Source organism: Oncorhynchus keta, chromosome 32 (assembly GCF_023373465.1).
Source record: "Oncorhynchus keta strain PuntledgeMale-10-30-2019 chromosome 32, Oket_V2, whole genome shotgun sequence".
NCBI lineage: Eukaryota > Metazoa > Chordata > Actinopteri > Salmoniformes > Salmonidae > Oncorhynchus > Oncorhynchus keta.
In genome coordinates, this window is record NC_068452.1 from 5,527,050 (window position 1) to 5,539,160 (window position 12,111).

At 44.5% G+C, this 12,111-nt stretch overlaps 1 protein-coding gene and 1 long non-coding RNA gene across 21 annotated transcripts in view; one reads left to right on the forward strand and one right to left on the reverse strand.

Moving 5' to 3' along the window:
* The window catches only part of LOC118364901 (keratin, type I cytoskeletal 13), an 82,360-nt gene that overhangs the window by 24,851 nt on the left and 45,398 nt on the right, over positions 1–12,111 (forward strand). For 4 of the 18 annotated variants that reach the window (XM_052490515.1, XM_052490512.1, XM_052490518.1 and 1 more), the window contains one exon: positions 63–656. The exons of 12 other annotated variants lie outside the window; for them this stretch is intronic. In XM_052490515.1, the coding sequence (XP_052346475.1) occupies positions 63–237 (175 nt within the window). In that variant the 3' untranslated portion in view covers positions 238–656. Of the gene's footprint in view, positions 1–62; positions 657–12,111 lie in introns of those variants that run through there. 2 more of the 18 variants (XM_052490513.1, XM_052490514.1) reach the window with 1 other exon arrangement.
* The window catches only part of LOC127914449 (uncharacterized), a 54,539-nt gene that overhangs the window by 8,860 nt on the left and 33,568 nt on the right, over positions 1–12,111 (reverse strand). The window lies entirely within an intron of this gene.

Below are 12,111 nucleotides of genomic sequence, written 5' to 3' on the forward strand. Positions count from 1 at the left end.
ATACGTACTTATTATGATAATCGATTCTAACTATGCTAACCATTGGTATCCCTTCCTCGCAGACTCGGCCTCAGCTCCTCAAAATCTGGCCACAGCTCCAGCTCCCACATCAGCTCATCTAGCGCTGGTCTCAGCTCCGGCTCCAGCTCCACCACGAAACGCAAGGTGGTAATCGTCACAGAGGAAATGGTGGACGGCAAGGTTGTCTCCTCAAGTGAAACCAAACACGCCTCTTAAGGTCCCACACACACAGCGAGCACTGAGGCAAGCAACGGGTTAAACCCATAGAAATATAATTACTGGAATGGGTATATGAATATTGCTGTTCCCTAGTGCTTTATTCATGCAACCTAAAATACAACGTTTTAATTTATAATAAGGATTTGTCAGATAAATAACATTGTTATTTGTTGAGGCCAGCTCCGGTTAACTCTAGTTTAATGTGTGCATATCATCCTCCTATTCTTTCTAGAATGGCTAAATCCCCTCAGACACCCATCATGGATCATTGACTTGAATGGGGATTTATTTTCTGGTAATTCTATTTCTATGGTTAAAACCTCCAGAACAACACATTCTACTACATCTGGATGGAACACCAACAACAGACCCCATTTTCAATGTAATAAAGATGCTCTGACTTGCTGACACCATCATTCTGTCTTCTGTGTCTTTCAACTTGATGTATCTGATCTGGCGTGCTCCCATACATCTGACTATCACATTGGCTGTTATCTTTTGCACATGAGGCCAAATCTATGGTCTTGAGAAAGTACAAGTGTCATTATGATCTTGAATAGTGTAATAATGACAATCACTTGAGTTTAAGACTTGGCAATAAATGTATGAACGCTGATAGTCAAAATTTTAATTCAAGTTGTCAGAAAAATTATACAATTCAATCTCAATTAATCAAACTCCAAAAATGTTAAGCATTAGGTTCAGAGGTATGTACTGTATGGGGGTGTTTGTGGAGTCAGCTGTAGAGCTGTACACCATGTTTTGGTTGAAAGATGTCAAATTGAAAACAATTCATTTGAAATGAGAACACCAAATGTATCTGCTATGACATCCATACTCAGACATTCTTATAGTCTGTCTATGATAAAGCATGAATATCTCTGAAACAAGTAAAACCACACAGTCCATTCTCATTCAACCACAATCTTTATTGACAGTTGTCTTGACAAATTATTACTTGACATTCTGGGTTGTCTCTGTCATAACTACCATGTAGGTCTATGTAAAGGGGTCAGGAGTCAGATCTGAATAATAAATAACTCCGGCTAAACCAGGTCTGGGCAAATTCTTCCATGGAGTGCCACATTAGAATATATTTTTGCCTTTGCGGGCCAGAATCTTATTACAGGATTATACATATATCTACTTTAAATCATGTCCACGTCGCTATGCGTATAATTGCTGAGAGGTGGGAGTCAGCAAGAGATGATCTGTGCCTTGACTTGTTGTATTTTGTCACTGAAAATGTCTGGTCACATACACTACTATTGACAAGTTTGGGGTCACTTAGAAATGTCCTTGTTTTTTAAAGAAAAGCTTATTTTATTTGTCCACTAAAAGAACATCAAATTGATCAGAAATACAGTGTAGACATTGTTAATGTTGTAAATGACAATTGCAGTTGGAAATAGCAGATTTATATGGAATATCTACATAGGCGTACAGAGGCAACTGGCAGCTCCATTAAATAGTACCTGCAAAACACCAGTCTCAACATCAACAGCGAAGAGGCGACTCCGAGATGCTGGCCTTCTAGGCAGAGTTCCTCTGTCCAGTGTCAGTGTTCTTTCGCCCATCTTAATCTATTATTTTTTTCATGTGCTGACCAACTGGCAAGTGTCTTCACTGACATTTTCAACATGTCCCTGATTGAGTCTGTAATACCAACATATTTCAAGCAGACCACCATAGTCCCTGTGCCCAAGAACACGAAGGCAACCCGTAGCCATGAAGTGCTTGGAAAGGCTGGTAATAGCTCACATCAACACCAATTTGCTTATTGCACAAACAGATCCACAGATGATGCAATCTCTATTGCACTCCACACTGCCCACTGCCCTTTCCCACCTGGACAAAAGGAACACCAATGTGAGAATGCTATTCATTGACTACAGCTCAGTGTTCAACACCATAGTACGCTCAAAGCTCATCAATAAGCCAAGGATTCTGGGACTAAACACCTCCCACTGCAACTGGATCCTGGACTTCCTGACGAGCTGCCCCCAGGTGGTGAGGGTAGGTAGCAACACATCTGCCATGCTGATCCTCAACACTGGAGCCCCCCAGGGGTGTGTGCTCAGTCCCCTCCTGTACTCCCTGTTCACCCACAACTGCATGACCAGGCACGACTCCAACACCATCATTAAAGTTGCAGACGACACAACAGTGGTAGGCCTGATCACCGACAACGACAAAAACAGCCTATAGGGAGGAGGTCAGAGACCTAGCCGGGGGGTGGCAGAATAACAACCTATCTCTCAACGTAACCAAGACTAAGGAGATGATTGTGGACTACAGGAACAGGAGAACCGAGCACGCCCACATTCTCATCGACGGGGCTGTAATGGAGCAGGTTGAGAGCTTCAAGTTCCTTTGTGTCCACATCAACAACAAACTAGAATGGTCGAAACACACCAAGACAGTCATGAAGAGGGCAAGACAAAGCCTATTGCCGCACTGCTCGGCCTCCGACCGCAAGGCACTACAGAGGGTAGTGCGTTCGGCCCGGCACATCACTGGGGCTAAGCTGCTTGCCATCCAGGACCTCTACACCAGGCGGTGTCAGAGGAAGGCCCTAAAAATGGTCAAATACCCCAGCCACCCCAGTCATAGACTGTTCTCTCTACTACCGCATGGCAAGCGGTACCGTAGTGCCACGTCTAGGTCAAAAGTGCTTCTCAACAGTTTTTACCCCCAAGCCATAAGACTCCTGAACAGGTAATCAAATGGCTACCTGGACTATTTGCATTGTGTGCCCCCCGAACCCTATTTTATGCTGCTACTCTCTGTTTATCATATATGCATAGTCACTTTAACTATACATTCATGTACATACTACCTCAATTGGCCCAACCAACCAGTGGCCCGCACATTGGCTAACCAAGCTATCTGCATTGTGTCCCGCCACCCGCCAACCCCTCTTTTACGCTACCGCTACTCTCCGTTTATCATATATGCATAGTCACTTTAACCATATCTACATGTACATACTACCTCAATCAGCCCGACTAACCGGTGCCTATATGTAGCCTCGCTATTGTTATTACCTCGCTACTGTATATAGCATCGCTACTGTATATGTCCTTGCTACTGTTATTTTTCACTGTCTTTTTACTGTTGTTTTTATTTCTTTACTTACCTATTTATCCCCTAATACACATGTTGTATTCGGCGCACGTGACAAATAAACTTTGATTTGATTTGATTTAGTCTAATGAAGCCCATTTTTATTGCTTCTTTAATCAGGACAGCAGCTGTGCTAACATAATTGCAAAAGGGTTTTATAATGATCAATTAGCCTTTTAAAATGAGAAACTTAGCTAACACAACGTGCCATTGGAAGACAGGAGTGATGGTTGCTACTAATGAGCTACCATTTCCAGCTACGATTGTCAATTACAACATTAACAATGCCTACACTGTACTTCTCATCAATCTGATGTTCTTTTAATGGACAAAAAATGTGACCCCAAACTTTTGAACAGTAGTGTACGTAGGCTGACCCAAAACAGTACAAACATCTTCTGAGTAGGACTCTAATCTTTGTTCATCAAGCGATGCATAGAACCTCGTCAGTGACATTGTTCTGAATAGTTCTCCAATCACTGCATCAGACTGAAGATCGATAAGCTCAAGTTGCAGGTCAGTGGGAGCGTTATCCACATTGAAGGTGAAAGGAGAGGAAATCAACAGCATGTCATTTTCCAACACTTTGAAATCCTCAAAATGACAAGAAAACTCACCATTCAAAGCAGGCAGCAGTGGTGTATACTTCTCCCGCTGGTCATCTGATAGGGAACAGACTAGTAGTGTCGGAAGGTGGGTGAGATTGTTGGCTTCTACTTGACGGGTCAGGAGGAGTAATTTTCCCTTGAAGGCTTTGACAAGGCTGTACATCTAATGTGCAAAAAGACCATTCCTTCCCTTGTAGTTTGGAATTCAGTTCATTCATGAGGGCCATGATGTCCACGGTGAAGGCAAAATTAGCCAACCATTCTTTATCTTGCAGTTGATATCACATCTGCTCCTGCAACGCCCTCTGCTTCTCATCCTGTGTCTCCTTGACCTGCCGCCACTCCCCCAGTACTCTCTCTCTCTGTGCGTGTGTGATTGTGTGGGTGGAAACAGGTGTGCTGGAGTCAGAGCAAATCCCACCAGCTACAACATGTTCCATAATCAAGACCTCTACAAATACTCAGCCCTGCCACTTCCACGCTGATAGATCGTAATCTCTGCTCAGTCAGTCTACGGTTCTAGCCGTTTGTTTCTATTTAGATCCTGTAGTGCCTGTTTTCCTTGCATGATGCTGTTTTGTTCTCCGCTACAGTTCCGCCAGCTCTGACTCTGGTCCCTGTCTCCAGTCCAATGTCTCATCATCCTGCTACTCTGTCCTGGATTCCCCTCCGGACCTGCTTACCCTGTCCCAACCCCTCTCGCTCCAGCCTCAGCCTCTACTCAGCCTCTACACCTGGTTTCCTGCAACCCGCCCAAGCTCCCCCTGACCTGCACTCCATCTTCCCCCTGTGTTTCAATAAATACCTTGGTTACTTCATCCCAGTCTCCTCATCTGAGTCTGCTCTTGGGTTTCCCTGTTCCACACAGTTCCACATATTTTCCTTTCATTTGCTAAAACCCAGCAATCTCCGACTTCAGGTCCCACACCCTTTTAAGTACCTTCCCCAAACTCAGCCATCTCACATGTGTGTGGTAGGGTAGATCTGCATGACCCGACTCTGTCTCTTCCAACAATGAGACAAACTATTGATGTTTACCACTTTAGTGACTGTTTGGGCACCCATCAGTGGTCACACGGGTAACTTTTCAAAAATCAGTCCCTGCTTTGCCACACACTTATCCTCCTCCAATAAATATGTCTCTGTGGTTGTGCTCTTCATTGACTGCACTGCAGCAAGCCCCTCTGTAATTTCAAAGTCTGGGGTTATGGCTCGTAAGAATATCAACAACTGCAACTGAGTCAAGTAAACATTATTTCATGAATTTGCCCTCAGCGAAAGGCTTGATTTGTTTATTCATTTTGTGGGATAGTACATAGCTAGCTCTTGCAATTCCGTCATTTGCTGAATGCAGTTTTGTGAAAAGTCCTTGCTGCTTTTGCAACTGAGAAAGAAACTCTCTTGCCTTCTGCTCTGAAGACATATTCCTATTTTTCTGCATGCTTCGTCTTGAAGTGTCGGGACAAGTTGTAGTCTTTCAAGACACACTAAGCACACAGCTTTCCCTGATACCTCAATAAAGAAATATTTTGATGTTCACTCTTGCTGGAACACCCTACATTCACCGTCTACTTTCCTTTCCTTTGAAATCTTTGAAAAACTATTTAGTTTCGCAATTGCTAGCTAGCTACTAAATCAAATCAAATCACATTTCATTTGTCACATACACATGGTTCGCAGATGTTAATGCGAGTGTAGTGAAATGCTTGTGCTTCTAGTTCCGACAGTGCAGTAATATATAACAAGTAATCTGACAATTCTCCAACAACTACCTAATACACACAAATCTAAAGGGGTGAATGAGAATATGTAAATGTAAGTATATGGATGAGCAATGCCTGAGCGGCATAGGCAAGGTGCAATAAATAGATGGTATAAAATACAGTATACATGTGATATGAGTAATGTAAGATATGTAAACATTATTAAAGTGGCATTATTTAGAGTGCATTGTATAAAGTGACTTGTGATCCATTTATTGAAGTGGCCAGTGATTGGGTCTCAACGTAGGCAGCAGCCTCTCTGAGTTAGTGATTGCTGTTTAGCAGTCTGATGGCCTTGAGATAGAAGCTGTTTGTCAGTCTCTCGATCCCAGCTTTGATGTACCTGTACTGACCTCGCCTTCCGGATGGTAATGGTGTGAATAGGTCGTGGCTCGGGTGGTTGATTTGTTTTCCTTTTTGGTCTTCCTGTGACATTGGGTGCTATAGGTGTCATGGAGGGCAGGTAGTTTGCCCCAGGGATGTGTTGTGCAGACCCCAAAACCCTCTGGAGAACCTTGCGGTTGAGGGCAGTGCAGTTGCCGTATCAGGCTTTGATAAAGGTTTATCAGGGTTTTGGGTGACAAGCCAAATTCCTTCAGCCTTCTGAGGTTGAAGCGGCGCTGTTGCGCCTTTTTCACCACTCTGTCTGTGTGGGTGGACCATTTCAGTTTGTCTGTGATGTGTATGCCGAGGTACTTAAAACTTTCCACCTTCTCCACTGCTGTCCCATCGATGTGGATGTGGGGGTGCGCCCTCTGCTGTTTCCTGAAGAACACGATCATCTCCTTTGTTTTGTTGACGTTGAGTGAGAGGTTGTTTTCCTGACACCACACTGCGAGTGCCCTCACCTCCTCCATGTAGGTTGTCTCGTCGTTGTTGGTAATCAAGCCCACTACTGTTGTGTCGTCTGCAAACTTGATGATTGAGTTGGAGGCGTGAATGGCCACGCAGTCATGAGTGAACAGAGAGTACAGGAGGGGGCTGAGCACGCACCCTTGTGGGGCCCCAGTGTTGAGGGTCAGCGAAGTGGTGATGTTGTTCCTTACCTTCACCACCTGGGGGTGGCTGTCAGGAAGTCCAGGACCCAATACCACAGGGCGGGGTTGAAACCCAAGGACTCCAGCTTGATGATGAGCTTGGAGGGTACTATGGTGTTGAATGCTGAGCTGTAGTCAATGAACAGTATTCTTACATAGGTATTCCTTTTGTCCAGATGGGATAAAGAAGTGTGCAGTGTGATGGCAATTGCATTGACTGTGAACCTGTTGGGGCGGTATGCAAACTGAAGTGGGTCTAGGGTAGCCGATAAGGTGGAGGTGATATGATCCGTGGCTAGTTTCTCAAAGCACTTCATGATGACAGAAGTGAGTGCTACGGGGTGGGATTCATTTAGTTTTTAAAATCTTTGCCTTCTTGGGTACAGGAACAATGGTAGCCATCTTGAAGTATGTGGGGACAACAGTCTGAAATAGGGAGTGATAGAATATGTCCATATACACACCAGCCAGCTGGTCTGTGCATGCTTTGAGGACGAAGCTAGGGATGCCGTCTGGGCCAGCAGCCTTGCGAGGGTTAACACAATTAAATGCTTTACTCACGTCAGCCACGGAGAAGCCTGTCAGTTCAGCCTGTCAGTTGTTGTCCTCGTGCAGTTGTTATTTATATGTGCCTTCAAAATAAATGTCCCATAAGCGGTGGGAGTGAAATCATTACACAAAGGCGAGTATTCAATGAGCTTTGAATTTTTTTTTTTTTGAATTTTACCCCTTTTTCTCCCCAATTTCGTGGTATACAATTGTTTTTAGTAGCTACTATCTTGCCTCATCGATACAACTCCCATACAGGCTCGGGAGAGACGAAGGTTGAAAGTCATGCGTCCTCCGATACACAACCCAACCAAGCCGCACTGCTTCTTAACACAGCGCCATCCAACCCGGAAGCCAGCCGCACCAATGTGTCGAAGGAAACACTGTGCACCTGGCAACCTTGGTTAGCGCACACTGCGCCCGGCCCGCCACAGAAGTCGCTGGTGTGCGATGAGACAAGGATTTCCCTACCAGCCAAACCCTCCCTAACCCGGACGACACTAGGCCAATTGTGCATCGCCCCACGGACCTCCCGGTCGGTTACGACTGAGCCTGGGCACGAACCCAGCGTCTCTGTTGGCACTGCAGTACGGCGCCCTTAACCACTGCGCCACCCCAATAAGCTTTTAATTTGAATAACAAATACGATTAAAAAACTTTACTGTTGGCAAATTCTTTATGTGATCTGAGCATGATTCCGTGGGCTGTATTCAAATCAAATCAAATCAAATGTATTTATATAGCCCTTCGTACATCAGCTGATATCTCAAAGTGCTGTACAGAAACCCAGCCTAAAACCCCAAACAGCAAGCAGTGCAGGTGTAGAAGCACGGTGGCTAGGAAAAACTCCCTAGAAAGGCCAAAACCTAGGAAGAAACCTAGAGAGAAACCAGGCTATGTGGGGTGGCCAGTCCTCTTCTGGCTGTGCCGGGTGGAGATTATAACAGAACATGGCAAAGATGTTGAAATGTTCATAAATGTCCAGCATGGTCAAATAATAATAATGCAGAACAGTTGAAACTGGAGCAGCAGCACGGCCAGGTGGACTGGGGACAGCAAGGAGTCATCATGTCAGGTCGTCCTGAGGCATGGTCCTAGGGCTCAGGTCCTCCGAGAGAGAGAAAGAAAGAGAGAAAGAGAGAATTAGAGAGAGCACACTTAAATTCACACAGGACACCGAATAGGACAGGAGAAGTACTCCAGATATAACAAACTGACCCTAGCCCCCCGACACATAAACTACTTCAGCATAAATACTGGAGGCTGAGACAGGAGGGGTCAGGAGACACTGTGGAACCATTACGAGGACACCTGAATCAGGTCGCGGGCCATATATGCCCCCCCGGGCCGTCCTTTGCCCGGGCCTGGTCTACACCATGGTCCTATTCTAGAGCGTGCTGTTGAGACTACTGTACTGTAGACCTTCATTGCAGAATCGGTTTATTTTAATCGAGTACAGCATTTGGTGACGTGACTATATTTAGTGTAGTTTTATCAGAAAGGGATAACTTCTTCACTTTTTTTGTTGTTTGAAATTCACTGAGTTGGATGGTCCCCCCCCCCTACCTCCTCTGAGGATCCTCCACTGTTACACAACGTCAGTAGTCATTGGAGTTAGTGTTGACAGATATGACTGTGGGAAACTTCAGAAGCTCATACAAAGGCTTGTAAAGTAGAGTGCTCTACTCACAGTGGTGCACAGCCATAAACCAAGATGCAGACCACATACTAAGGAAAGGGAAAGGGGGATACCTGGTCAGTTGCACAACTGAATGCGTTCAACTGAAATGTGTCTTCCGCCTTCAACCAATATAGTGATTTATGCATTCCGATGAATTGCTGTTATCTTAACTGATTGCTTTGCCTTGGCTCTTTGTTTGTGTGAACATGTCAATGCGGACTAACAGACTGACTGCACCTTTCTGATTTAGCATTGCTTGTAAAAACCATAATATCACTAGATTGTGGTCTAGAGAATATTGCTATAGAATGTCTTCTTCACTTCGTTACATATTTGTTCAGACAAAGGGGTTCTGTTTTTTTCTACATTGTGTGTCTGGAAAAACCAGTTACGGAATGCCAATGGATAGGGGTTAGGTTTCGGGTGAATCTGGTGGTTGACAGTGGCTCTAAGTCGCACTGCTGTGCTCTGCTCCGTGTGACAATCCCAAACAACCAGATAATAAATTATGAATTACAAAAAGGTTGAGGTTAAAATGAAGCGGTATACCTTCGTTTACACACAAACTAGCTATTGTGTGCTCAATTTAATTAAAGAATCAAACTAAAATCAAACTAAAACCGAACACTTCATGCCACTAGCTGAATGTCAGTGTAAAGTACATTCTAGTAGGGGGAATAATAATAAAGGTATTCTGCTTTCAGTTAGAGATTATGTTGTTTTTAAGATTAAGATTAGATAACTTTCATGGGCAATTTTACACAAGGTCCAAACTGAAATTTGACTTCCGCTTTTTACCCAACCCAACAATTTTGCTGCCCCACTGGATGCCCGGGGAGCTGTTGTTGTGGTGGATTAAGTGCCTTGCTCAAGGGCACAACAGCAGGCAATGGCATATAAAATTTGCTACCAGTAACACTCCGGTTGCCAGCTCACTTCCTGACTGATTTTTCCAGTCTGCCCCGGGATTCAATCTTGCAACCCGGTTGCTGGCTCACCTGCCACCCTTTGTGGGTGATTGTACAGTAGGCACAACCTGCAATCCAAACTGAGAGGTGGGTGTGCACCATTGTTCTATTTAACCCTTATTCTACCAGGTAAATTGACTGAAAAGAGAACACATTGTTATTTATAGCAACAATCTGGGAATAGTTTATGGGGAGAGGTGAGGGGATGAAAGAGTCTATTGGAAAGCTGGGGATGATTGCATTTTGGGGTGCCCATGTTGAGGGTCAGCATGGTGGAGGTTATGTTGCCTACCCTCACCACCTTGGGTTGGCACCTCAGGAAATCCAGGATCCAGATGCAGAGGGAGGTGTTCAGTCCCAGGTTCCAAAGCCTGGTGACGAGCTATTGTTGAACGTTGAGCTGTAGTCAGTGAAAAGCATTCTCACATTCCTCTTATATTGGTATTACTCTTATATTGGTGGGTGAGAGCAGTGTGGAGTGCAATTGAGATTGTGTCGTCTATGGATCTGTTGAGGCGGTATGGGCAACTTGGAGTGGGTCTAGGGTGTCTGGAATGATGGTGTTGATGTGAGCCATAACCAGCCTTTCAAAACACTTCATGATTACAGATGTGAGTGCTACAAGGTGGTAGTTATTGTGGCAGGTAGTCTTAGAGTTCTTGGTTGGGCACAGGAATTATGGTGGTCAGTTTGAGACATGTGGGGATTAGGGACTGAGACAAGGAGAGGTTGTAAATGACTGTTCTGCCCAAGCTCTGAGAATGTGCCCTGGAATACAGAGTGTTTACTTGATTAGCGAGATCACCCAGTCCTCTGAATTAGCGGGTGCCCTCATGCATGGCTCCATGTTGTTTTTGTCAAAGCATGCATTAAATACATTGAGTTCTTCTGGTAGAGAGGCATTTTGCGAAGATCATGACTGGGCCTTCCTTTGTAATCCGTAATGGACTATAGCCCCTGCCACATGTGGCGGGTTTCGGAGTCTGTGTAATAGGATTCCAGCTTGTTCCTATATTGTCCTTTTGCTTGTTTGATGGCTGTCTGTAGATCGTAGCCGGATTTCTTGTACTTGTTTGTGTCCTCAGCCATAGCCTCTGGGTTGGCTGTGATATCTCTGTGTGCACTAAACCTATCCTTTAGCTCTGCGCCAAACTCTATGTTAATCCAGGGCTTTTGATTGGGGAAGTATTTCCTAACGACGCCGTTGACGGAGGTGGTTAGCTTGTCGAAGATATCGGCTGAGTAGCATAACATATTCCAGTCAGAGCTAGCAAAGCAGTCTTGTAGCTTAGCCTCGGATTCGGAGGACCATTTCTCTATGTAGCGTGTCACGGGTACTTCCTGTTTGATCTTGTAGACAGGAATTAGGAGTATCGAGTCATGATCTGATTTGACGAAGGGCCTTGTATGCTTGCTTGTGGATAGAGTAACAGTGGTCAAGGACTTTATCGCTCCTACTGGAGGAGACGTGTTAATGGAAAGGACCAACCCAGATACAGGTTTCTGTGATTATATTAGTTATCAATAACAGTCATTACAAACAACATACAGGCAGAACATTTTATTTTTGAGGTTGCAAAGGCTAATGGTGAAGACAAGGAAGTGTATAAAAGAAAAGGGTTATTATGGACAACGTGAACCTCTTCCCCTCCCACCTCCCACAATCCCAGATCCCCAGCCAGCACCCAGATGCCGGTTTATGAGAGGTTGTAAAAGCCTGCAGAGTGCAGGTCTTATCATGAGAGTACATTGCACACTGCCATGTCATAGCACCTACTATTTATTCTATATAGTTGAGAGTTACAGTACATGTATGCATGACAAACCAGGAACGTTTTGGAGATGTTTCAGTGATAGAAATGTTTGACTAATGCGAACTTCAACTTTGCGACCAGAGGCAAAAAGCACTCCAATTTTACACCTCTGTGTTTGAGAGTTAAAAAAAATGTACTTCACCTTTATTTAACCAGGTAGGCCAGTTGAGAACAAGTTCTCATTTACAACTGTGACCTGGCCAAGATAAAGCAAAGCAGTGCGACAAAAACAACAACACAGAGTTACACATAAACAAACGTACAGTCAATAACACAATAGAAAAATCTATACACTGGAGTGCTAGATGTGCACATGATGATGTGC